General features: G+C 41.8%; 5 protein-coding genes and 1 long non-coding RNA gene across 9 annotated transcripts in view; 3 read left to right on the forward strand and 3 right to left on the reverse strand.

The window, feature by feature from the left end:
- The first annotated feature begins 126 nt into the window (after positions 1-126).
- On the forward strand, positions 127-10,637 carry LOC135797341 (uncharacterized). Its single transcript, XM_065309642.1, is given in 9 exon segments — positions 127-618; positions 848-925; positions 4,505-5,488; positions 5,540-5,890; positions 5,893-6,044; positions 6,105-6,447; positions 7,289-7,539; positions 9,758-10,186; positions 10,238-10,637. Coding segments are annotated over 9 exon segments (2,700 nt in total). The 5' UTR covers positions 127-606; the 3' UTR covers positions 10,338-10,637.
- On the reverse strand, positions 927-3,136 carry LOC135797328 (transforming growth factor beta-1-induced transcript 1 protein-like). Of its 2 annotated transcripts, XM_065309629.1 has the most exons (4): positions 2,977-3,136; positions 2,650-2,744; positions 1,278-1,721; positions 927-1,217 (listed from the first exon to the last, which is right to left on the reverse strand). In XM_065309629.1, the coding sequence occupies exons 2-4, from the start codon at positions 2,650-2,652 to the stop codon at positions 1,143-1,145; spliced, it is 522 nt and encodes a 173-aa protein (XP_065165701.1). In that variant the 5' UTR covers positions 2,653-2,744; positions 2,977-3,136; the 3' UTR covers positions 927-1,142. The 2 variants fall into 2 exon arrangements, with proteins under 2 accessions (XP_065165701.1, XP_065165691.1); XM_065309619.1 differs by lacking the exon at positions 2,977-3,136 and having other exon boundaries at positions 2,650-2,951.
- Positions 10,638-11,174: 537 nt separating the features above from the next.
- On the forward strand, positions 11,175-13,658 carry LOC135797307 (esterase E4-like). Of its 2 annotated transcripts, none has more exons than XM_065309588.1 (7): positions 11,175-11,275; positions 11,442-11,675; positions 11,832-11,957; positions 12,011-12,356; positions 12,413-12,778; positions 12,845-13,023; positions 13,082-13,658. In XM_065309588.1, the coding sequence occupies exons 2-7, from the start codon at positions 11,451-11,453 to the stop codon at positions 13,550-13,552; spliced, it is 1,713 nt and encodes a 570-aa protein (XP_065165660.1). In that variant the 5' UTR covers positions 11,175-11,275; positions 11,442-11,450; the 3' UTR covers positions 13,553-13,658. The 2 variants fall into 2 exon arrangements, with proteins under 2 accessions (XP_065165660.1, XP_065165669.1); XM_065309597.1 differs by having other exon boundaries at positions 11,227-11,275; positions 11,426-11,675.
- On the reverse strand, positions 13,549-13,953 carry LOC135797349 (uncharacterized). Its single transcript, XR_010549517.1, has 2 exons — positions 13,834-13,953; positions 13,549-13,765 (listed from the first exon to the last, which is right to left on the reverse strand). It is a non-coding gene; the product is annotated as an uncharacterized lncRNA (long non-coding RNA).
- LOC135793712 (trichoplein keratin filament-binding protein-like) lies at positions 13,953-15,312 on the reverse strand. The gene is made up of 3 exons (XM_065304784.1): positions 14,904-15,312; positions 14,214-14,836; positions 13,953-14,154 (listed from the first exon to the last, which is right to left on the reverse strand). Exons 1-3 carry the CDS (start codon positions 15,105-15,107, stop codon positions 13,953-13,955), a joined length of 1,029 nt encoding a protein of 342 aa, XP_065160856.1. The 5' UTR covers positions 15,108-15,312.
- A 3,037-nt stretch (positions 15,313-18,349) lies between these two features.
- LOC135793722 (uncharacterized) overlaps positions 18,350-26,276 on the forward strand; it is a 71,430-nt gene continuing 63,503 nt past the window's right edge. The window contains exons 1-2 of one of the 2 annotated variants that reach the window (XM_065304791.1): positions 18,350-18,448; positions 22,720-22,981. In XM_065304791.1, the coding sequence (XP_065160863.1) occupies positions 22,720-22,981 (262 nt within the window). In that variant the 5' untranslated portion in view covers positions 18,350-18,448. Of the gene's footprint in view, positions 18,449-21,003; positions 21,356-22,719; positions 22,982-26,276 lie in introns of those variants that run through there. The other variant, XM_065304800.1, reaches the window with a different exon arrangement.

A 26,276-nucleotide genomic window follows, 5' to 3' on the forward strand; every position in this document is an offset into this window, starting at 1 on the left:
AGATAGATCATAATATCAATAAATTATCTACTTTTATGATTGTTTAACTTTGAAAAACACGTTAAATCCTTAACATAACAAAATTATTGTCATAAACTCAACTGACACTGTCTGAATGTGTAAAATTTAATTTTTAATTTGAGAATAGTTTAAATTTAGTCTACCCTGTTTACAAAAGTGACCAGTGCGCTATATTTAGCTTTCAACCCTCATGCGATGTTCGTCATCCACTAAGAAAACTATATAAGCGCTACTTACGAGCAGTTCGAGCAGTTCACTGTCAAACAACGTGGTGTGATCATTCAAGTCGATGGGTGGTAGCACGATGGTGTTCACTCTGGACGTCTTCCGCGGAGCGAGTACGGGGCCCGGACCCCGCTCTCGGTAGTCTCGCATTAGACACCCCAGTAACAGCCCCACCTTCGTGCGATTCTTCTCCTTCGTGCTCAAAACCTTTGAAGATTTTCAAAGTTTGTGGGATCTGAAAGCCTAACTCCAAACGACCACCACGTCAGCTTCTATTCGGACATACACCTTCACAAATCCAGTCGAGATTCACAATAATTTCCTACGAGCCGGTGTTACTGAGGTGTCGGTGTTTGGTCGATGCGGAAAGAGGTAGGGCTTCATGGCCGCCGCTCGAATATTTATAGGGGAGAATGCGTTTTGTGCATCAGTGAGGTTGCCATGCCGACCGCACAGCTGACACACGCCGAACTCAACACAAACATTTGCTGAGCATGCCGGCATTATGCGCATTGTGTTTATTGTGTGTATTCATGTGGCATTAATCACAGGCGCTCGTGTTTCTTATGATGGAGTTAATTAGTGATTAATTTGTGAGCAGGGAAGAAAAATTACTCGAATGGCAATGGAGTTATTGGTGGAGGTTTACTGCTGTGGCAAGGACAAGAAAAGACAAAAAGTAAGTGCACAGTAAATTTATTTCAAATAACAAATTGCTTGTATCAACTTCATGTTTAGTTTTCGTTTGTTTTGGAGGACTCAAGGTGCTATGAGCAATTAGGAATACGTGCAAGGTTAATTTTGAACAGGGTTCGAAAAGGATTAATTTCAAAGAAATTTTTTAGCCAAAATTTTAGTTTTTTTTTGTTTTAAAGAAAGCAGTAGATCATAGAAATTTAGCAATTCTCGCATTGTGGATGACCAGCCGAATCCACCTTGAAAGATGTCGAACTAATGGCCTTGTTGCATTTCTGTAAAAAAAAAATTTAGTCATGAAAATCTTTTTTTTTTCTAAGTTTTATTATTCCTACCGAGCACTTAAAGCATTCCGGGTGCCACTTAGCATTGAGAGCAACTGTCGCACGTGTTGGAATCGGCTCCCCGCAACCCTTGCACTTATCCGCCACCTTCTCCAAGAAGCACGCATTGCAAACAGGTGCACCATCCCTATTATGGTATTCCTTGCTGGTGATCTGGGTCTTACACAGGGAGCAGACAAAATGCTCCGGGTGGTAGTACTTCTCCATTGCGATCAAGGAGTTCTTTAGAATGGGCTTCGAGCAGGTGGCGCAAATGGGGCACGTGGCCTCAAAGTCCGCATCACACACCGGTTTACCATCAATCTCATGGAAAGTCGAGTTAGTGATGGGTTTCTTGCAAATATTGCACACGAAATGCTCGGGGTGGTAGTTTTTGCCCAGTGCAGAAACGGACTTGCCCTCGATGGGCTGATTGCAGGTGTCACAAATCATAACCTAGAATATTCAAATTCCAATGAGGATATTTTTGAATGTAATACCTATACACGAAACTCATAATATTTAGGTATGTAGTTAGAGTGTGCTCGGTAAATATTTGCAATTTGATGCGGTGCAGTAATATTAGACCCGCAGCGCATTACATCATTCTCCTCACTACAACAAGAGCAAACACGGTGACGGTGAGTCATCATCGTCAGTGTCGCAAATCGTGTCCATAATTTTTTCGAGCAAGGTGAAAGTGCACACACAATCATTTCACACCTATTTCTACAAAACGTTAGAAATAGACAAATGATAAAAAAAATTCGGTGATTATTCGCGTCATTGTAACCAAAAACAAAAAGAAACAATGCTTGTGGACTTTTCTAATAACAATAACAAGTCAATGTTATCATACGCGTACTCATAGTAGATTCGTGCGTGCATTATTGACTTCGCCAAGGACGAATGTGAAATTTCGCGCGGTGCGCAGAGCATTGTTGGGAGCAATGCGCTATGTTTCGCTATTTATAAGTTTTGTATAAATTATGCGAGACGAAGCATTGCTTTCCGGTAATAGGAGCCGCGACGGGCTCGAATCGGAAACAAGGTGAAAATGAATTCGTCCAAAAGCCATCAGCGTGATGATGGTGCCGGTGAGTCTCGGGCATGGCGGTCCCATCGCCGCAGAACCGATAAACATTTATCGTCAAGCAGCACGCACATCAAATAAACTTCAAGTTCAACATGACTGGTTAAAAATAAAAATCTAACTACCGACATTAATCATGCGTGTTTTAAGAGTAATTCTTTTTCACTTTAAGTTTAGTTAAACAAAATTGACCTGTATTACAAGTATGCGTTGCATGTGTTGAATTAATTATGTTTTTACTTTCAATTGCTAGGCAACGAAAATGAAAAGAAAAAATGAAATGTCACTTACCATTTTTATTTATTTTCGGTTTGGGTTATGCTTAAATCAGCTTTGCAATGCGACGTCCTGCTGGAACAAGCTGGTACTGGATTTTCGATGGCTGGCTGGAAACAGAGCACACGATTGAAACCGCGAACGCAATTGCGGCTGCTTAGCTGGGTCGCGCACGAATACCGATTTCTGCGGACGCGGTCGCGTATTTAACAAATCGCGAAATCAGCACGAGAGAGCCGGCGGCGTTGGAAGGCGCCGGCGTCTTATCACCGGCGCCCCCAATGCACCCCGGCCACCTCATGCGAATTCCCACAATATCTTGCCAAAAATAAACCCGCTTACCTTCGATTCGAGAACACGAGATTATCCGGCGCGTTATCTAATTTCGACGTGTGTAGAGATTGTGATTATTTTTGTTTCTTGATCCCATAACGACAGGAATTTACGGCACACTTGATTTTTCAACTTTTCAACAAGTCTACGGAACAAAGCACGCCGAGAAAACAAATGCTACCGAACCATCAAAATCGTCATTTTTTTCGTACTCATACGCATTTCACAGCAACAATCTAATTAGAGCTGGGTATTTGCCGAAATCGTAACCGCAATGCTCTCATACGCGATAACAATATTTTTATATTTGAGTACGTATTGTTATTAATCGAACCACAAGACTTCATACTCAGCAATTTCACGTCTGAGGTCATTATTAAAAATAATTCAATATTATATATACCTACGTAGTTGATTGGCACTGTAATTAAACGTATGCAAAGTGCATACTCTGTGCACGTACGGAATGATTAATGCGAATGCAAACTAATTTGGTCAAAGAGACGCACTGCTATGCAAGCACTTCGCACACAACAAAGTCATTCAACATTAAACAAACTCTTGAAAAATGTTTTTTTTCTACACGGGTATGTCCAATCGGTAATCTAGTAATCCTAGCAGGAATTATACGAGATTAGTGTGTTTGTCACAGAGTTGATTGGTTTGTTTGCTTGCAATGTGACTAAATTTAATCTTGAAATGTCGTTATCAGTTTATTGTGGTGTGTAAAACTTACAACTCAGCGTGATTATATAATGACACATTTCGTGTTTATCCGGCGTCTATGGCTGATTTATATATAAATAGCATTATGTACACGAAACGAGGTGAATGTTGGGTGTGTGCATGTTGACTTTAAGTTCTTTCGGCAATTAATTTATTGTGAAATTATTTATTACGCCATAAAATATAGATAATTACTTGACTTTCGATTATAATTATAACATTATTTTATTGCTTGAAGAAATAAAAAAGAATAGTATATTAAATATTTTAAGTTTCAAATGCGCATGCGCAAGCTCCACCCCGTGACTAGAATACTTTAGTCACGGTCTTGGCTGTCCGTATTTAAAGTGCCATTTTTTTGGATAAAAACCGTGGAAAATTGACGAAAAAGAAATTTGTTTATTTTGTGATTTAAACAAGGTGGCTATGTAAAAACAAAGAATGACAGCTACAAAAAACTGTCAAACGTATTTTTGTGATCGTTCCTCCTCGCTCCCAATTTACAATTTTTTCTACACCAGTGTTTTTCACGTTTTATACAATCATTATACTCCGCAGCCATCAATCGCTTTATTCATTGATCATAATCATATACAGTGCAGGTTTTTCTGTATTAGTCGACGATTCAGCTCATTGAAACCCGGGTTTTTCACCATCGTTGGTCATAATGTCGCTGCGTCCTAAAGGCGAGGGTTCGAACAATATTGATTTTTTGGTTCAAGTAAGATCATACCATCCTTTAATCATTATTATTTATATATCATTTCTATCCTGTTGCTTCAAACGCTTGAATTGAATATTTGGAACACAGAAATCAACGAAAAAGATCCTGGAGCTGATTAGGAGTCTGCCCGACCGCACAAAGCTTGAGGAGGCGTTCAATCTTCCAATGTCTTCCTCGGAAGCGTCATCATCAGTCCAGAATGCATCGAGATTCACAAGACACCCACGTAATTACCTGCGGAATGAGGACTTCGAGAGTGATGGGGATACCACGGCTCCCACCATTCAAGATGAGGTAGTAGTAATCAAAAACGCTCTGCCTTACCCCTCCCCGAAAACATTTGCATGCTTTGATTCCTCCGATGATTATTGTGATATGAGTGCGCAAAATGAAGAATTCGACAAAATGACGCAAAATATCGAAGAGCGGATTAAAGCTTTCCGCTTTGAACCTGACTATCCCTCCGCACGCGTTGCCAGATTGAACGAATTGGAAAAGATTAAAAACAAGGCAAGACCTAGCACTGTTGCCGACAGATCCAGCAGAAACAAGTCCATGGCATGCTATAGAACTTTCATAAAAGAAATAGATCGCAGGGGCATTAGGTTAAGAAACCCACCAAAGAATAAACCCTCCACTTCAAGGACAGATTCAACTTCGCATGCACCCAGATCATCCACCTCACAAATGCAGTCACAATCCTATTCCTCACGCCTCCATTCCGAAGCAATTTCGCTACCTTCAACTCACCATCATCATCAGTCACCTTCTGAATCGTTTCAGGATAGTAAAGTCGCAAGCCAACGGAGTGACAGGGACAGCACCTTCGCCAGTGAAATACCCTCGGATGATTGTTCAAAAACAGAGATTGGAGAACTGAGAGTAATCGCAGATCTGAAGTTTAAAGGTATGGTCGAACGGAGTTTGAATGCTTTGAAGGAGTGCAGGTCCATTTTCGAATGTGGGATTGAACCTGCTGATGGACGGGAGGATTTCGAACGCAGAAAGAAACGAACCGTTGCATTCATTTCCAGATTCTCCAGACATTTTCTTTACCAATTGATACGGATTGTATGTGATTATATTTAGAGTTAATTTGAGGTTCTAAAACATTATTTTTAGAAAATTGAAATTGAAAACATTGTGAATCCACTGGGGAACGCATACAAGGCAACCAACTCTGTCATTCTGGGCCAGAAATTTTACAATGCTTACAACACCATTTACCAAGCATTGACTGCTTACAGAAAACACCTTCCAACTGGCGCATTGAATGGAATGCCCCCAAAGTTTCGAGAATTATTGGACCTTATTATCAAGTTGAACGAAATGTATAATAGCGTATGTGATAAACCCTGTGTAGGAGAAACTATGATCGATGTAAGTGTTTGCAAAGTGTTTATAGAAAAAGTTAAAGATTTTTTCGTTAGTTGCTATCTGAGGTCTGTCACAACATGCTCAATGATTCCCTGTTGTGCTCAACGCGCATGGCTCCAACAATTCCGCAACATTCCAGACGTCGTACGGTTACCACTGGAAGCAACACATCAGAACAACAAATCCAGAAGCGTTTATCCATGTATAGCTCTTCCAGAGATGGCTCTTCAAAGAATGTACCTCCACAGAAGTATCTATAGAAATCTTTAGTATAAAAAATGAAATAATAATCTTCTACTGTGGTTTCCAGGTATCAAGTGGCTTCAAAATACAGAACAGCTACTTTCAAGCATCGCCCACCACCACAACCTGTATCAACACCTGAGGAAGCTCCATCAAAGCTCCTCCGTAGAAGGAGGATACCACAAGTGGAGCCGCTTGATTTGAATAAATCTCCAAGGGAAGCGGGACCTACCAGTAGAAGACGTTCTCAACCATTGGGAGTGATGGATATCGACAGTGATGTATCCACATTTGTCGAGGACACTGCCTTTGACCAAGGTTACAACTTAGTTGATCCGAAATATGGCGATACAGAGAGTATGCAGAGATACGCTCAGGAATTCTTCAATCGCGTCACCAAAGGAACTCAGGTGTGTAAGCTGACAGTTATTTGCTTGTATTTATAAAAACAATTAACCAAAGGAAACAAACACAACGTAATAAATAGTAAGTAAGCTAGGCGTGATCATCAGATGATTGGTACTTTAACTTTGAAATCAATATTGATCCAGAGATCCAAGCAAGACGAGTGTAGGGCAGGTTTAACACTTGTCACAGATGGGCATACCATCAGTGTCCACCTTGATCTTTTCGCATTTGATGGGATTTTTGCATTTCTGAAAGGTGTAATCATAACAAATAGAAAGTTTTATCATTTTGAGTGTTTGTTAGTTACTAACCTTGCACTTGAAGCAATCCGGATGCCATTTTGCATCCAGTGCGACAGTGGCTGGGCCATCAATGATCTTCTCGCAGGCTTTGCATTTGTCGGCAATGTTGGTGTTGAAACACTTCTCGCAAATCGGCCTACCCTTGCGTTCCACATAGCTCTGCCCAATGAGTTTCTCCTTGCAGAGGTTGCAGACAAAGTGCTCCTCATGCCATTCCTTGCCCATACCTTTGATGACCTTCTCGCGGATCACCTTGTTACAACCATGACATTTGGGTAGCATATCCTCGTAATCTTTCATGCACAAAGGCTTGCCATCCTTTTGCTGGAACTCATTATCCGTGATGGGTTTCTTGCATTTGTCACAGACAAAATGCATCGGATGGTAGGCCTTGCCCAGTGCGTTGATGCATTTACCTTCGATAGGCTTCTTGCAGTGATCGCACTCTTGGGGTTTCTTCTCAGCGTCCGCCTGTAACACATAAAACTCAAAATTATCAACATCAAGTTGAATATTCTCTTTAATTTTTTTATTTTTTCAGCCAATGTCTACTGAGGAATATGGTTGTATACTAGATCATTTCCTGGAGATTGTTGGTGAAGAGAAGTTAGCAAATGATGTATCAAAACCGCGGAAAACTCAACAATTGCTGGAAATCAAGTTTCAGCAACCGATTGCAAACATGAGCTTTGAAGGCTTCGTCAACAGTCTGATCCACCATGCAAATTCACAAACGCGCTTACTACAAAGAACTCCAACTCCGTACAGTAGCCCGAAGAAGTCCTTCAAGAGGTAAGAACATCTGTTATCGCTCGGACAACAATGCAACGCAAATTATCTGTGAATCAAACTCACATTTTGGCCTCAAAAAATCCTCCACTCAATCTGAATCGCAATCTTTAACATCCTGAATAAAAGCGGTTTTATTTCGGCACACAACTTGGCGTCGTTTTGTTCGGAACGGATATCGAACGTACGCACCATGACTTACGACTATTATTAAAGTGATTTTTATTCCTTTTCATATTTACGCCGAGAATTGCTATGGCAACTCACAACCGTGTCGACCACTGTCGCCAAATACAGTACGGCTTGTGTAGGCGCAGCTATCGTTGACAAGTCGACATGTTGCGCTTATTCTCGACGATTATTTATAGCGGAAAGATGTTTTTACAGCGCGCGCAAACATGGTTTTCACCGAAAAAACGTGCATTTCAGCCGGTCAAGCGAGGACAGCAAGCGGCATCCGGCTGTGAGGCGATCTCTCGAGAGAATTCGAGAGCGAGCCGGTCAATTTTTAAAAACGTTGTTCTAGTTTTCCTATCCAAACATCTTTGTTACAAACACGCATCATCATCATCATCATCTGTAGCAGTTACCAGATGGCCACCAACGTTTATATTCGTTAAAATTACGTGAAAATTAATTTTTAGTTCAAAGTTAGCGAGATTTTTGTTTTGCAATTCATTAGTTTTCCAACTACAAAGATGCTTACTTTGCGAACAACTGCAGATAGAAAATTATTAATGACACGTCAGGACAGCTGACATACATTTCAGATTTTCAGCCGAAGCGTAATAAAATTACACCCACGGTTGTGTGAATGTTTTGTGCACAGGACACTCGCAATTGATACATTTGTCATTTTATTTATACAAATTATATTTTAAAACATGCATTACTTTGAAAAAAAATTACTCAAAAATACTTAATATCATCTAGTAAGTAATTAAATTCAAAAATTTGCCTTACCATTGCTTAAATTGTTAAAGAGCCGCACTTAAAATTGATGCTCAACGTCCAGGAGTGTGGAACAGACTGATGCGTCGTGTTCTGAAGGAATGATATAAAAAGCATGCGCCTACACGTTTTCCACCACACGGCGTTTGCTATTTTTAAAGAAAATTTCCACTTTCAACGTTTGTATATATCCAATATTCAATTGCGAACACGCTGTGTGCAACAACAATGTCTCTGGACATTTTAACACATCTCAACAGATGACAAAATAATACATAAAGCCAAAAATAAGCAGGTGATATTTTATTCTAAATATTATAAGCTGCACTGCTTAATTTATGTAACCTCAGCGTGTATCTAGAGAAATGATTTGATGCTCTAGAAACACATTAAACAGTCAACATGGCTTTTAACTCGAAGTGCTCCGATTTACGCGCTCGAAAAATATTGACACGAAGCGCTCACAACTGTTCCATCTCGTTTAAGCATTGCCGACCATCTGCCAATTAGTATCGGCAAATTGGCTATCTTCTATGTGAGAAGCACAGCAATCTACTTAAATATTTACATCATTACACGCGGTCCAAGTAATTTATGGCAGTTTGAAAATATTTAGATTTAAGAGAAATAAGTGAAATATTTATATATAAATGTTGTGTAGCGAAATGAGACAGTGATCCAGATCAAGATAATTCCAATTTAACAGGGTTTTAATAGCATTGATCAAACTGGACGTGTAATCATAAATGTGTGCGCATCTTCTGGGTAATGAGTTGTGGCGTTCGACTTCATCATTTGGCGATGTGCCGAAAAACGAAAATATGATATATAATTGGGTCCGGGATTGAGAGTGCACAATAGGTCGGTGCTTTGCATTCATCATGCTCAACGTACATGGTGAATTTTCTCATTAGAATCGAACAATTTCACCGACAAATTAGAAAATTCTGATGGACATATGGCAATGACTGAACGTGGGTGTGACTTGCACACGGTCGCTGGTGTTGGGTGCAAACAGCTCGGAGCTCTCTGTTTTGCAGCTTGTCGTTTGCCAAAAAAATGTATAAGTAAAATAAAGTCTAATAATACGTTCGGATTTACATTTATGTGCGTCTGGTGTACACGCCGTCCGATAAATTTACCGAATCTAAACATTGCACGCCTCAATTTCGAGAAACATCATCGAAAATCAAAACGCTGTGATTCGCACAATTTCATCGGGAGATGCTTGAAATTGATGAAAACACATTTTCTTCTACGCTTGTTTCAGCCGGACGATTTCTGTGACTGGCCCTGACAATGCAAAGTTGTTCTGCGTGAAAGAGGCGCAGTCGGATGAAGGATGCAGTGATGTTATGGCACAGATACAAATGATGGATCCAAATAATCAACTTCTGCGGAAGCTGAGCAGTTTGAGTATTACCCAATGCACGGATTCCAATGAGTTGATTTATAAAGAGAAAGAGCATTTGGTTGAGGGGAAATCACCGTTGAAACAGCTGAAACTCAAGAAAGTTCCGGTGAGACAACCGCACTTCACCGAGAAAATGAATGGGAAAGATCTTCCTTTACTGTCAATCCTGCCAAAAGAACAAATTTTGAAATTGATTGAATATAAACTGCAATTTCATACCGATGCTAAAGCGAGTTTCCTTTATCAAAGGAGTCCTGACTTTTGTGCATGGTTAATCATCTCACGGTAGGTTTTATTAATACAGATCGATTAGTATTGATTTATTAAACATTTTAGAATTGCTGATACCTTGTTAGAAGAAACTGTGCAAGCTGTAGCGCGTGATATCCAAGTGGATAAGCTCCTGGAGAAAATCTACCTTCAAGAATTCCAATGACAATGCGCCAGCATCCAAGCACATCCGAAATTTGTCATGTTACATACATTCGGCCAAAGAAACTGTCAATAATTTTCTTAAACTATTTAAAATTGCATTCCACAGTGTCTTTTGGCAACATTTATTGAAAATAAGTATTTATTGGTAGGAATCATACTTTATTCCTTGTAACTTGGGTTGCATACAGTCAATGTTCAAAGAGACAAAATTCTAAACTTATCTTGAACTTTATCTCTTCTCCTTTTTATACTCGCCACAAATGTTACTACGAAATAAAAATAAAGTCAATATTTAACTCTTTTTATATATTTTTTTCTATGCTTTGAAACTTGCAGAAATCACGACGTGCCTTTGATGGATTATTTCGGCTTGTAGTTGATTGATGTTTGCACAAGTTGAGATAGCAGCGTTTGTTGGAACTCGTTGAAGCAATTTGAGCGGCAATTTAGTGTGCTAATCGTAATTTGTTTGTGATAGGTCGCAAACGGATGCAATATCTTAATATTGAACGGGTCGGATGATATTCCAAATTGGAAAATTGGCCCTTGTCGTGGACATTAGCAACGCAAACATACAGTGCGTTCAATAATTTGTTTGACACGCACTTTTATCACTTCATGAGAAAATCACCTTCCTGAACAATCAACTTACAATATGTCATTGCGGTAATCGTTTATTATAATTTATTATTAAAACTGTGCATTGGCACGTCGTGAGACGTGAAACGTGAAGTTGGTTGCTGGAATATTCCAAATTGTTTGACTCGCATCAAAAGAAACATCAATTGGATAATATTGATGCTTAAAAAATCATGGCAATTGTAAGATAACAAGCTGATGGTTAACGCGGGTATAAAAGCAAATCTTGGATACCTATGACCCAGTTCGTGGTTTGTTGTCCAAACTTGATGTCCAGACAACTGCTGCTTGTAGTGAATAGTGAGTATTCTCCATTGAAAATCGGATAAAACTTAATTATTCGAATTATTTCATGCACGAAACTGTAACTAAATAGTGTCATGTTAGATATGCTAGCAATCCATAGAGACATACAGTTAGTATAAGTTTTGTGACTGTGGGAATGTCTAGGTGGAATTAATTTCAGCCAAGAAAAATGTGTAAACTTGGGCAAATTGCGTTCGCCTTCTACGCGCTGCTCGCATGCGTCTACGGTGTGCCGGTGAGCAAAACGACAAGTTTGCACAGCGCTTACCCGACGATCGCCTCCCCGCTGGGCGACATCCAGGGCTCCATTATAAACTCTCGACTCGGCAAGCACATCTACGCCTTCCGCGGCATCAGATACGCCAAGGCGCCCATCAACGAACTCAGATTCCAAGTAATTATCATTCGCTTCCTCCCTGCATAACTCGATTACAAACAGATCACTGCGTGCGAGCGCAGACTGCTCCTCGTGTTTTTTCCTTACCCGCTTCTCCAAGTTCACGGATTTCAAAGGAGTTGAATACTGATCAATATTGTTGATATATTCCAGCCTCCGCAAGCGCCGGAAAAATGGGAAGGAGTGTATAATGCGACACAGGATGGCCCTGCGTGTCCACAACCTTATTTGGAGCCTACCAGTGAAGATTGCCTACTTTTGAATGTCTACACAACAAAGGTACTGTTAAGTTACAAACATTTAGACTTTTTTACTTAATTCACTTTATTTAGCTTAATAAAGGTAACGATAATCCAAAACGTCCAGTTATTGTCTTCTTTCACGGAGGTGACTTCACAAACAAGTCTGGAATGAGCACCATTCTAGGCCCACACTATCTCTTGGATCAAGACATAGTTTTGGTGACGGCGAATTACCGCCTGGGCGCACTTGGCTTCCTGAATACCGGCGATAAAGAAGGCACTGGCAACTATGGGATGAAGGATCAAGTTGAAGTTTTGAAGTGGGTCAAAGCAAACATTGCTGCCTTCGGTGGTGATGCTGATGAGGTCACTCTAGCAGGACATGGAGCTGGAGCTTTCAGTGTTTCTTTGCACTTAGTCTCACCTTTATCTAAAGGTATACTTAGTAATAATCATTTTTTAATCGCAAATAATTTTGTTGTTTTTTGATAGGTTTGTTCAATAAGGCTATCATTATGAGTGGCTCTGCATTCGGTAACGTCCCAATCTCCAACAACAATTTGGATGTGATCCAGAAACTGGCGAAACATTTAAGCTGCCCGATTGACTCCACCGCTAATTTGATTAAGTGTCTGCGAGGAAAAACAGTAAAGGAGATCACCGATCACAATGTAGATCTGAAAGTTTTAGTAAGTACAGAGGACCCGCACTATCTGTGGTTGCCTACCATTGAAGAAGACTTTGTACAATCGCGGTTCCTAACTGCCCACCCGCTGGAACTCATTGCTCAGGAGAAATTGAATAAAGTGCCTGTTTTGATTGGATCTACAAAAGACGAGTTTGGATGCAAAGCTTTCTGTAATTATTATCCAGACAAAATTTTAGTCTCAAAAGTTTATTTTTGTGTTGTTTTTGTTTCTGTAGGTCTGACCAACAATGATACGGAACTACAACTCATGGACAATGAATTTGAGAAATACGCACCGCAAGTTTTCATGTACGAGAAGGAGACTGAAAATTCAAAAATCATTTCCAAGGCTTTAAGGACCTTCTACTTGCAGGATGCTAAAATCGATAATTCATCTCTTTCTAAATTAGCTTTAGTAAGTATTCTCTTATTATTCAAAACTAAATATTTTATTATTATAATTTATTGTTTAGTTCTTCACTGATGCCATTGTTGGTTATGGCGTGAACCATGCCGCCAATGTAATCGCCGAGAAGAGCAACGAGAGTGTCTTCTACTACAGTTTCACTTACGCTGGCAAATACAGCAACTTCTACGACCCAACAACCAACAACAGCACACCATACGGAGTCGTCAACGGCGATGACCTCATGTACCTCTTCCACTCCACCAGCTTCCCTGATTTCAAGGAGAGTGATCCCGAGACTACCATGCTACAGAAAATGACCGCGTTGTGGGCGAACTTCGTCCAATCCGGCAAACCTATTCCCACCGTTACAGATATCCTCGACAACACCAAGTGGGAACCATATACAACCAAAAATAAAAAATACATGGAAATCGGTAATAAGCTGGTAATGCGTGAGAATCTCAATGAGAAGCGCTACAGTGAATGGGACCAGGTGTTCCCACCCAACAGGCATACAAAAGTACAATCTGGTTGAGAAACTAAATGATCAGTATATTGATTCATATTAATATTTACTGGACGAAAATAAATGTTTTATAATTATTCGATGTATACGATTATACGTTATATTTGCAGTTAGATTGGACTGGCGTTATTCAGCTGCTCTTTGAAAGCAGCCTGCAGAGCTTTTACTTTTTCAGATAACAATGTGATCTGTTGATCTTTAGATGCCAGTGTTTGTTTCACCCTGCAAAGCAAAAGAGAAAAAAATCGTTATTTTTTAAATACAGATAATCATTTTATAAAGTAGTGTACCTTTCACCAACTTCTTCAATTGCTTGGGAATGAGCTAGCTGGTTAAACTCAGCCTGTTGTTTCAAATCGTTGATTTCTCGTTCTTTTGAACATTTCTCAGCTTGCAGGTTTTTATATTCCTAAAAATATTGCATTAATACTTTGTTTGAGTAAAAAATATTTAGTATTACCATGTTTTTTGTTTGTAGTTGTTGAGTTATATCATTTAACTCAATTTGTAGTGATTGCAGAACTTTGTGTGTACTGATTTTCAGATCATTTGATTCAGTTAGTTGTTTCTCGTAGTTGTTAACAGTTATTTTATTTTTCTCCACTAATTCCCTGTAAATTAAATAAAAATAACATTTTTTTCACTTTTTCAATAAAAAATAAATAAATACGCAATATTCGTAAGATAGTTGCTTTTTTCTCTGGATAATACACGTTGAAACTCCTCGGTGATCTTCTCAATTTGCACATCTCGCTCGGAAATGACTTGTTTCCGAATCTCAATTTCCTTCTTCTGCATCACAACTTCCAGCTTCTTCTCCACGTCCACCGTGAATTTTTGCATCTGCAACTTCATTTTATCCTTCTCAATCACCAGCTCAAACTGGTGTTGTTCATTTACCGCCTCGATTTGCCTCGCCGTGTCTTGTTTGATTCGCTCGATCTCTTGATCCAGTACGGAGCGTGCGTGCGCCTCGCGCACTTCGCAGTCCTTGACCCTATCAGCGAAATACTTCGACCAACTCTGCTTTTGACTTTCATGTAGTTTAGTCATCTTAGTTATTTCTTCCTGATGTTGTTCATGCAGACGCTGGCGCTCTGCCTCCAGCGCCGTTTCTTTCTCTGCCGTGAGTTTTTCTTTTAATATTTGCAGCTCGGTTGCCTTGGCCTTTTCTAGTTCTTGCCGAACTAATCGAATTTCCTGCTCATGATTCCGCTGCAGCTCGAATTCTTTCTGTGCAAATCGGTCGTTGAGGGCTAAAAGTTCATTCTCAATACACTTAACCGATGGCACCTAAAAAATAATAAAAAAAGAAGAAGTAAAGGTGTGAAATTATGAACACAATAGTTTTTTGTTTTACTTTTTTCACTTTTTCTTTTGACGTGGCCCATTCTGCTTTGGCAGCTTTCAGCAACTCTTTGGCGCGCCGCAACTCCTCGGCGTGCCTCTCCTCCATGGCCTTCAGATTGTTTTTGTATTTGATATCGCGAGTTAACGACTCGGCGAGGAGCTCTTCGCAGCGTTTGTTTAGCGCTACCTTATCAAGCATTACTTCATCGATCATCTTTTGGTGGCGTTGGACCTGCTCGTCTAGTTTCAATTTCTGCTCTCGAAGCTGCTTAATTTTATTCTCTTGATTTTTGCTTATTTCGCAGTTTTCCTGCCGCAAAATTGACAAATCTTTTTGAATTTTTGTTATGTTTATCGAATCTGCTAAATTGTCTGCTAATTTTGCATTTGTGGAGTCTACTTCGTCCAAGAAACGAAATAAATTCCTAAAATTGATTTTTAGTAAAATATTTATTTATTTGTGGATTATTTAATGTGGACTTACTCCACTTTTGGATTTCTGGTTCGATTTTCCTTCAAAGTACGGTCCAATTCGTCATCGGTTAATTTTTTAGCTTTTTCACTTTTTAATCCACTTAATTTGCAACTAAATATATAAAAAACATAATAAATATTATTAGTTTGATTATTTTCTGCTTTCTGCTTTCCAAAAATTCAAAGTTTTAATGATAATTCAATCTACCTGGTTCCAAACATATTCAGGTCATCCATGTTTACCAAAATCGCAATCCTGATATTTGCCCTGGCTCACAAGCGTTGTAACATGATCATTTCATTGTTGCTATTTACACTGGCAATGAACTTGTATTTCCACCGCAAATTACAAACGCATCGCGCGCAATCACGCCGCCGCATGCGGCGCGCAACGCACAAGAACAAGACCGACCACGACGAACGGCCCTGCTAATAATCACCAAACCGCAATTATATAAACGGCGCACATTTACACTCGAATCGCGTACACTGTATGGCGTGGATAGTTCGGTCGGCGCTTGCCTTGCACTGTGAGAGGGTGCGATTACGCCGATCACAACATTTAAATCGTGAAACGTATCAGCATGGCAACGACATAACAGCCGCGGACTGCGGCGTGTTTATTCGGTTGCAATACGGTGGCCTCTGCTAATGTGCCATGGTGGCCTGTAGCTTTATGCTCGTTGGATACAAACAAAACGCTGTAATCGATATGGTTCCTCTGTTCGATGCAAACATGTGCGTTTAAATGATGAAGAATCAGTTGAAAAGTCAATTTTTAAACGACTTTGGAACACTTTCCAGCCTTTCCAGGGGCGATTGTTCTCGCTGATGCATTCTAAACAAGTTGTTAACTCATGATTATATCATCATCACGATCGTCACCTTTCTGTCGCGCGCAGATGAAGCGGAGGAGCAAAAAAGGCAGCGAAAATAGCAAACGCTTTTGAAACTTTATCGCCGCCGCCGTCGACGACTTCATCATCGTTGGCCAGCGTGCTGCGTCCTCGTCTCATAACACTTCCTCTGGGAGAGCCAAAGAAAGGCGCGAGGCGGCGTAAAACTTGACGGTTTCGCGAGGGGCGCCGGCGGTGCGGACGGAAGGGTGTCGTCGACGGCTCGTTTGCGCCGGCCGTAACGAGTGTCGGAAGCAAGTTTCAAGGTGGCGCGCGTATTTAAGGGTAAATATTAATTAAGTTAAGTATAGGGTATCAAAGAGCAAAGAACGACATAACACCGGCGACTTTCCCAGGAGCCAGGAAAAGGCGAAAAATCCAGCTGGAAGATGGAGAAATCTGTATGCGTTGTTGTCAACCAATTTTACAACTCACGGTTTATTGTGATCGTAATAAACGCGTGTTGTTATACAGCCATAAATCCCAATTCTTCATCATTTTATTACGAGCGATTTGGCGTGGAAGCCACGTCGCCAAACGGCGAAACAAAACAGCGCCGCGAAGTGATAAAGTGTAAAAAAGAGTTGAACACCTTCAGTATTTATGTAAATCGTCTTTAAATTGAGTTAAAAAGGAACGCAGGGTTGTAAATAAAATCGTCGTCGCAGTCGTTGGCGGCGCGAACATAAAAATTTTATCATTCCCCCAAGGCTGGCGGCGGCAGGGCCGGATTGGCAGCGTTTGCCATCCGGTGCCCAAAGCGCCGCTAGCTTTTTAAATGTGCTGAAAGCAGTCGAAAGTTCCGGTCCTGCGTGAAACAATTGGCAGCACGTCGGCGGTGCGCGCCGCCGCCGAAACGCGCTCGCGCCCCCTTCAAATGATAAAGGGGAGGCGGAAGCGAACGGAAACGCACGGTTTTATAGTGTAGTGAAAATGCGCATAAATATTGCAGACGCATAGCTGATAGAATTGCAAGCGGCGAGTTACAAGCGATATGGAATAGAATACACAGCGAAGAATGCGGAAGTGCTGGAAACGCAACGGAACAGGCGTCGAGCAGGAATGGAATTATGGAATTACGGCATAGATGAGTGAATGTCCCAGTCGTTATATTATTGTCGACAAAATGCGGGCAAAAATGTTTATGTTTCAAAGTATTTCTTGCAGCTAATTTATAGAAATGAGAAATTTTAATACGCGTCAACTTTAATCCTTAATTTTACCACCTTGGAGTAATATTTCCGCAACACACACTAGCTTATCTCCTATTCTGATTAATAAGCTATAATTTTGTAAAGTTTAATAAAAATTGATTGAGTAGTTTTTGAGTGAAAGAGGAACAAACATACAAATCGCTCAAAATACTCATACACGTATTTATAACACATATTAACGCTACAATTCTCATCCTAAATAACAATTATTCTAAGAAACAAACATAAAATTATTTCCTCCTGGTGCACTACCGTCTTGTTTTGTTATCCTGACAATATAAATGTTTCATCTGCATGACGTGCACGGAAAATTGCATAAATGTAACAAGCACTCACGCGCGTAACGCAGATTTATAGCTACATTAACTTACGAAGCGATATCAACATTATAAACGGCAACTTTAACGTTTACAATGTTTATATTAACGCGGGACATTTGGGCGCTCGTTACAAATAAATACAAATATTATTGAATGAACAACGCGCACGCGATATTTATATGACACAGCGAACGGTGGGTAATTGCAAGTGAAATGCGCGCACACCGACACGCTCCGCTATGAAAATCTCATTTGTTGACGAGTGTTGGTTAATGAAACTGATTTATGTTGATGTTTATTTTAGTTACGTTCAGTGCAAAACGTGATGTCATCATAATAACTGAATTGAACTTATTGGTAATTAACAAAGCGAGTATAATTATTAACAAAATAAATCTAAATGAATAAAAGTGTTTTTTTTTTTCTTTGTAGGAAATTCGTGATAATTTTTATTATGTTTTAAATGTGAAATGCGTTAAGTAAATGTTACTTATAGATAACTCGTTATTGAGACGCTAGATGGCGCTACCATACGCATATTGAAATTAAATTCGAAGTAGACTTGCACCGACTTGTTTGGACGATGCGATTAGTTGTTTGTGAGTTGTGCGGCGTGCAGCAGGTTTCTTGTTCTTATCGGTTGTTTGTTTGGTGAGTGAATTGCATATTGCTCTACTTTGTAGTATTATTCGCACTCAAAATATAAGTATACGATTCTGTTGGATGGATGACACACAGCCTAAACTACTGAATATACTCGTAAAGACGTGTTAGTACAATACGTTTTCCGTTTGAATGGGCTGCTCGAGTTTTTTTTGTAGCATGCGCTCTTTTCTTTTGTGGTCGTAGTTCTTTAGGCTCCTTTTCAGGTTGGACTGCGCTTTGGCAGCATGGTTTGCATAGAATTCTCGTCTCTTGTAGTTTGTATAACAATATCAACTTAAAACGTTTGTATTTTAAGTAGTAGATTTAAAGTTGGCATTGATTTCAGAGAAAAATGTTGTTTTACTCAGTTATATGGAAGATTCATGGTGAGATTATCAATGTTATACACTACCGATGTTAATTTACCAATGAGTTGTAGGTTTTCAACACTGGTGATATCAAGGAACACCTGCAGTAAGCCAATGAGACTATCAGCCCTGTTAGTCTGTTAAATTTTGCTTCAATTGTTGCATAAACATACATTTATTTTTTATTTTAAACGCCTTGTGTTTAGTAACTCGTAAGTTTGTGCTTACAAAAAATAAAACCAACACGAGGAAAAGAATGGACGTGAAATGTGATTTCATGGATATGAAGAAGACTTGGTCGGGGTGTCTGGATGCACCGTTGGAGAATGCTAAAGCCGTAAAGTCGCCAGAGAGATGTACAGATTGCGTTGGCGCGCGCCGCACGTTTTTCCATATGAGCACCGGAGTGTCGTAACACAAAAGGTTGTCTGACCGAGCCGCCGCCGCCGCCGCCGCCACCGCCGGACTGCACGCGCGAGCAAGATTGAAGAAGAAACGAAGATTTACACGCTCGCCCCAGCGCCACGCCGCGCTTGTTCTCCAAGCGCCTTTTTGCGCCTCGAAAAAAGCCGACGCGTAAATCATTTTTATGTATTCTTGGCCCATCCGTGGAATTATTATTTAATGATAATGTTCGCTTTAGTGCTGCTTAGATAATTGATAGCATCCGATAATGCTATCAAGCGCCGGCTGTACGTTTGACTCGCTGCAGTCACCGAAACTCGTTTACCAGGAACAAACTTTGGTCATTCCTCATCACGCTGATATTCCCACCAGTCCTGCAATAATTAACGCGCTGGCTGTCGCGCACTTAATTAAAACGCGACGCGTGACACTTGAAGACGCCCGCCTGCATTCTGCATTCGCATGCCGCCGTTTGATTGCCGTTTTGCAGCAGACATTAAAAGCGCACCAGCCATCGACAATGAAAATCTTTATGGCGTGGACGATTTCAATTTCGACGCGGCGCGAGCGTTTACTCTCTATCTGTATCTGTCGGCGTGCACGTCGGAGTCAAAGTTGCACGTACAACATCGCTAAGGAGCAAACGTGGGGAACATATCTTTCGGAAACGTGCGCCGTCGACGTTCAGACAATATAAAATGTTGGCGTGGCACGTGGGGAGCTGAAACAGGATGCGATGCATGTACATCCCAGCACAATGATATTATTTTACCTGCGCGCAGCGCGAGACAAAACTGTATTATTCAGTTTTCCTGCATTTTCGAGCGTGGTGTCGATTTCCAGCGAAATATTATTTAGTTTTTTAACAGTCTTGTTATGAAACAAATTGCAGTAATCCTCTGCCACTGGAAATAATGACATACAAAAACGTGATCGCATCGTTTGCCGGTTCGCACACATCAAAGAAAATTTTGTCGCTTGTTTTACATTTAATTAGTGACAGAACATGCCGAAACAAATTACACAACATGCAATTTAAAACGAACTTTTTGTTGTCGGACATAATCCGCGGTATTAAAAGTAATAAATAAATATAAAATACATAAAATTCAATTTGAAACGAATAATTAGGATACTAGCAATTTATTAACTGCAGAAATATTTTTATTGGGAATATGTTTTGATTATTCTACCAGGGAGAGAGGTTTTATTAAATTTTGCATGTCATCTATGTGGATCTATATTACAAATGTTTGTAAGTGAAGTGAAATGTCTTGACATTGCAAATATTTGACTGGTAACTCAGAGAGAAAGATAGAATTGCATTTTGTTGAAGGAAATTATTGCATTTTGGTGGTAAAGTGAATTAATCTAAATTTTCTTTCCGAAAGCAACATTTTTCGCAGAATGCACATCTTCAATTGTAAAATGCACTCGAGAAGATAAAAATTCCTCGCCGTTCACGCGGTTCAATGTCAAAGGAATTTGCGCATTTAACAATTGAGAAATAGAAAAACGCCGAAAGTCAAGTCCGAGTCGACCTCGACCATCCTGAAGGGTTTCGTGCGGCTCGGATGACACAAACAGGACCAGCGGCACTTTCGCGTTATCTTCGGCCCCGGAGTAGCCCGCGTCGAAAGAATGCGAAACGCGCCGCGTGGAGACGGCGCAATCTATTCGCTTAGCGTGGAAGGTATGCCGCTCTGTGAGCGGCGGCGGCGGCGGCGGCGCGGCGTTTAGCGAGCGTTTTCACTCACGGAGCCGCGGAGTTCAGTCGTGTTGCGGACGGCACGCAGGTCGCCAGCTCCATCGCGGGGGATGTGCGCCACTCGAGGCTTCGAGAACACGCCACGCTCGCTCGAACGCACAGCAAACAAAGTTTTTTTTCTGCGGCGCGCGCGTTTTTCCGACCACAACTTCGGCGTACTGTCGGAATAGTTTAAAACCATGTTCGGCCGTTGCGCACCACTTGACGCTGCAAGTTTTTAAATGAAATTTCGTGTGAGTGCGCGTCGATGATGACTTTGTAAATCAATGCCAACCACTTGGGCCGCATTAAAATTTCGCCGGAACTAAATTAATCACGTGAGATTTTCAAGCGGATAAAAACTATTTTCTCAGTTTTTTGCACCTGACAAATGTAAGTACAAACACGCTGGGAAAATGTTGTGTTAGTTTGATTCATATGGTTTTAGATAGAGTGCATAAATGTTTGAAAATATGAAAAATTCACGCTGTATTTGACAAGCCGGTGCATTCTATGCGGTTGTATTCAAGTGCACAATACCCACGAAATTGCAATATTTATTGTATAAAATTTGTTCGCTGTTCAAACAAAAATAAATTTGGTTTCACGCGCATGCAACGTTGCAACGTAATAAATAAAACAAATTAACTATAAAACGCGTCCTAGGACTGTTAAAATTAATGACGTCGTCCGCATTAAAAATGGGCGCAGGTAAAATTAAAAATTTCCACGTCGAACAATGCATCAAATGCGTAACGAATGATCGCAATGAAAAATTAATAATAACAAATGCGAATCCCGAATTCATTTCTCACGAATTCTTGCCGCGAGCGCGCATGCCGCCGGTACTTACACAACAGAGCAGCACAAGATTAATTAAACCTTCACTCAGGATGCATTTCGCCTCCACCTTTAATATCTCTCGCCGCTTCGACAGTCAACCCCGCTTCACGACGTCGCCGCCCCGAATTTTTCACATTTCTACGTTTTTATTTTATTATTTTCCGTTCGACGCGCGGTCGGTGCTCCGTTTTTTCTTCTCCTTGCACCGTGCGAGCGTTTTTCATTCCGCTTTATTTCCCATCCATTCATGCACTGGTTTGCGCATCCTTTTCAGCGTGCGCGCACGTCCTCGCGTCCATATTGTGTTTGTGTTTCCTGTTTGCACTCCTTTTCTTTCTGCCTCCGCACGCCCGCCTGCATCAAATCAACTTCGAGCCGCCGTCCGGGAGCGAACGCTTATTACTCTCGTGACATTATTTAGCACCTGTACGTGACTCAACTGCGGGGTGGCTTGGGGGATGAGGGCTGGGCGAGACGAAGACTTGCCGTGCGAGAAAACTGATGTCGGAAATCTGATGTCTTCCCCACCGACCATCATCGTCGTCGGCGACGATTTATCCTACTCGCCTACTCGTCGGCGTTCAAATCCGGCAAGGCTTACTTTACTACTGCCGCGTACTAGCTGTTAATCCTCATCTATCGCTTTATTCGCGCCAAGTCTTCGCGACGCGCGTTTTCATAATCCCGGCGCGGCCTCACTGCCGTTTGATTAATTATAAATATAATTATTTGAGCGGCGTTACTCACAGCTGGCAATTTTTGCATGTTTTTCAATGAAGTCGCTTGATTTGCATCAAACCCGCTCGGTTTATTTAGGACAGTGTCCTAATGCGTTTGGGATGATGTCCCCAAATTGTTTTGCTATTGTTTCGGCTTCGATTCACGGCTGGCCTCTGTTGTTTGCCATGTTGCAGATGGACGACGACCTGGAGGAGTCAACCACGCGCGGGCACTTGAGACGCAGCGGCGGCGGTGGCGGCGGTGCAGGCGGTTGTGTCACGCGTATTTTCTGTAACCGGACCGGCCTTCTGGTGCTCGTCGCCGGCTATGCGCTGATGGGCGCGTTGTTGTTCAAGACGCTCGAGGGCGGCCTCGACTCGCCGGCGCACAGCCATCCAGCGCCGCAGATTCAGAAATCCAGGGAGGACTGCCTCCGGGAGCTTTGGTTAATAACAGGTGAGTTTCGAAAATATTTTCTTTAGCGTAACTTTACTCTCACGCAGAAGACTAGTTTCCAGCTTGATAACGAGCTTGTTTTGCGGCCTAAGAATGTATTTTCTCACTGTATGGGCGATGATAGCTCCTATCGGATTTTGGTTAGTGTTTGCTGGGGATGGGTATAGAACTGTGGACTTCCGCGTCGGCTGATAGTGCCAGAAGCACACCCTTGATAGGCGAGCGAACCATTCAATTCCGTATAAGTGAATCAGTATTCTCCGGATGGGTTGTAAGTTACAACTTGTAACACATTGTTCGCCATCAACAACAGTGCTAACCTTGAAATAATATCGGTACATTTCTACATCTACAGTTTTTTTTACGCAATTTTTAGTGAGTTAATAATAAAGTTAAAAGCTTGCAAAAGAAAAAATAAGATAGGCCCATTGGTAAACTTGTAAAGTTTGCCCAAACTTCAAATGGCTGACGTTGAGGTAAACTGGCCGGCTTTGCATCGCCGTTTGCCGAAACTACTCGTACTTCCTCCGTCCGATGCAACAATGCGAAATAAAACCTCACAAACTCGCTCGCCTCGAAATGCGGCAATCAAACCGAGAGCGCAATTTCAGCGCGCCTTCTTCTTCGAGTAGTACGGGTGGCGGTGGCTAAGGATAGAAGTACGTAATACTTCCATGCGCGCAGCCATCCTTTGACCGGCTGCCCGGCCGTTCGGCGGTCACTTAATGTTTCACTTATTAACTTTACGTCGGCCGCCTTTGCCCGCGCGCGCCTTTGTTGTCCTCGCCGCCATTGTGATGATTACGGTTATACTGCTAACAAGGCACTTGATTTCACATTCCTGATTGCCGGCGCCGATTCGGGCGGGCGGGCCGCTCGCAACAAATTCGCCACCCTCCTGAAATTCGCAACAGATAACTGTGGAAACTAGCTAAAACTAAGCGAAACTCAACTAAAGTGAAGTCGAGTAATTGGCCGGGTTTGTTCGCGCTCGCGCGGCGTGGCGCGCTCCCCGGCCGCCGCATTGTACAGCGAATAGTTCGGTTACAATGGTTAAACATCGCCGGGTTGCCAAACAAATTGGAACGAATTGCCCCAGCCTGACCAATATTTGACTCGCGTCTGCACGCACTCCGCATCTCGTGTTTGTCTTCTAATTTGCCGCGTCCACGCATTACGCTTAATCATAACGGCCTGATTTGATTACAACCGCGATTTAAAAACCGCTCCCGAGAGGAACTCGCCCGCTGCGCTAAGTTATTTTTAACGATCCGCCAGCCCACACGAGCCTTTCGCTGATACCAAATACCTGATACGGTTGATTCTTCGAACGCATCATCAATTTATACGCCGGTATCGATATTAAACCTACCTGTACGTATTACGCGGATTTATGTACGGCGCGGCGCAACCACGCGTAGATTAGTGCGGCAGCTTTCATTCGCATGGTGGTGGTGCTGCTGCTGGTGTTTGCATTACAGCCGCATAATGCGCCCGGGAGTGTGCGTTAGCCGATATTAGTAAGGCTCGCGTCGGAAGTATTAATGTGGCGCACGCTGGTGGAGGCGCCGAGCGCGCACGTCGGCGAGTGTACTTTATATGGCTTTATGTAGTTTTTCCGCAAACGCAGCGAAATTCGACCGCAATCAATATTAATTATCCGTCGGTCCCCTCGTCGCGCTATCGCTTCATCGCCGGCGACGTCGATACGTCGAAGAGTCCGCTTTAGCGATCACGCCAGAGTGCCAGGAGTGCCGGAGTCAACTCGATGCCGCTGCTTATTTTTTCTTTTTCTTTTTTTTTTATCTCTGCGCGCTGCGTTGCGTTTAATTTATTCGCAAAATCGCCCTCGCAGCAGCCAGTGCGCCGCTGGTTGTTTACACTGGAAAATCGCGCTCTTCACTTGATATTTTTATTGGTGTCATGCATTTTGTGTCAGCGCTAATGGCCCGAACGGCGTCTGACATCATATTTTCATGTTGATAAACTTCTGCAATCTGCGAACTCATGCTCGCCACCACACACTTCATGCATGATAAAGTTGTGTTTGTTTATTTCTCGCAAATTTATTTTAATAAATATCAACGCAGCGGATTAAAAGCGAAGTAAAAGTGAAACTCCCGAGAATCTATGAAAGCCTCCCGTAGTCCGACTTTCGGAATATTAAGCAGACATTAGGAATGCGAAAAAATTAATGAAATCAATTACGAACGTTCTGTGTAATATTCATACTCTTTTCTTTTGTTACAGGTAAGCGTACTTTTTTTTCCCCCGCACAACTTTCAACTTTCCGCACCGCGAAACTTTTCGCCGCGCGCATTGATTTGATCTCTGATCATTAAAAGTAGAACGCGGTCGCGTTTATTTCGCTCGGCGAAAATCCGCGATGGGGGATTCTCGATTTCCTGATTTAATATCATTCATGCCGGAGCGGATGTTGCTTTTAGGCGCAAGCAAACGCGCTAACGACGTGAGCAAATTTTCAACAATTTCATAATGCACACAATTCTCACTTTCTTATTTCGCTCACACGCTCCGAAAGCGCTTCCGCCGCATTCGCATTCACGTCATGCGCGCGAATACATCGGAAATTTAAGTGGGGAGGTCGAGCGCGGTGAAAAAGTTGCAAAGATGCAAAGTGCCAGAAATTGTTCGGAATTGTTGGTGTTTGCGCGCGCGGAAAATAAACAGGGCTAGGCGGAAATTAGGTGAAACTAAGCCGGCATCCGCATTCCGCGTGAAACTTAAAATTTCGGTAATGTTCCCGCGCGGTTCAACAAGTCGTAACTTATTTAAGTTTGCCAACTTTCGTCGCCGCCACTAAAAAGCCTCCGTAATTATTTATAATTCTCACACATCAGCGCCGCCACACACACAGAACATCGTTAATGAAGTTTTGTCACCCACTCTTTCACATGGCCAGCTTCCAAACACAAGGTTAGAAGATGATGTATGATTGTAATTTGGAGTTTGATAAGATTGCAATCGGTTTGAAACGCGCGTTTAATTAACCCGCCGCGCGGCTGGGCTGAGCCACTGCTCGAAAAAAGGCGCACTGTAAAAATTAAGTATTCATGGATTAAGCGCGCGGATTAAGTAGTCTCATAAACATGCGTGTTAATTAACTTGGCGCGATCTACTCTCGGACTGAGCACGCGCACTCGGCTCCAGCTGTTCCCGGGTCAATTCGAGCACCGAACTTGCCGCCGACGTGAAATACGCTTAACGTTCTTACGCCCGACACCCCCCGAGCAGTGTGCATGCGCACCCTGATTAAAACAAAATTAATTAAAAA

This window comes from Atheta coriaria, unplaced genomic scaffold (assembly GCF_025399875.1).
Source record: "Atheta coriaria isolate IRGN ID8LTWV9N9 unplaced genomic scaffold, Caltech_Dcor_3.1 hic_scaffold_1_pilon, whole genome shotgun sequence".
NCBI classification, from domain to species: Eukaryota; Metazoa; Arthropoda; class Insecta; order Coleoptera; family Staphylinidae; genus Dalotia; species Dalotia coriaria.

Excerpts from the sequence above, each read along its gene's own strand:
- LOC135797328 (XM_065309629.1), bottom strand. Across the intron at positions 1,218-1,277 it reads CGGAATGCTTTAAGTGCTCG|AAATGCAACAAGGCCATTAG; the intron begins GTAGGAATAATA and ends TTTTTTTTACAG.
- LOC135797307 (XM_065309588.1), top strand. The coding sequence starts at position 11,451 with ATGTGTAAACTTGGGCAAATTGCGTTCGCCTTCTACGCGCTGCTCGCA. Across the intron at positions 12,779-12,844 it reads GTTTGGATGCAAAGCTTTCT|GTCTGACCAACAATGATACG; the intron begins GTAATTATTATC and ends TTGTTTCTGTAG. Across the intron at positions 13,024-13,081 it reads CTCTTTCTAAATTAGCTTTA|TTCTTCACTGATGCCATTGT; the intron begins GTAAGTATTCTC and ends TTTATTGTTTAG.
- LOC135793712 (XM_065304784.1), bottom strand. The coding sequence starts at position 15,107 with ATGATCGATGAAGTAATGCTTGATAAGGTAGCGCTAAACAAACGCTGC. Across the intron at positions 14,837-14,903 it reads CAAAAGAAAAAGTGAAAAAA|GTGCCATCGGTTAAGTGTAT; the intron begins GTAAAACAAAAA and ends ATTATTTTTTAG. Across the intron at positions 14,155-14,213 it reads AACTATCTTACGAATATTGC|GGAATTAGTGGAGAAAAATA; the intron begins GTATTTATTTAT and ends TTTAATTTACAG.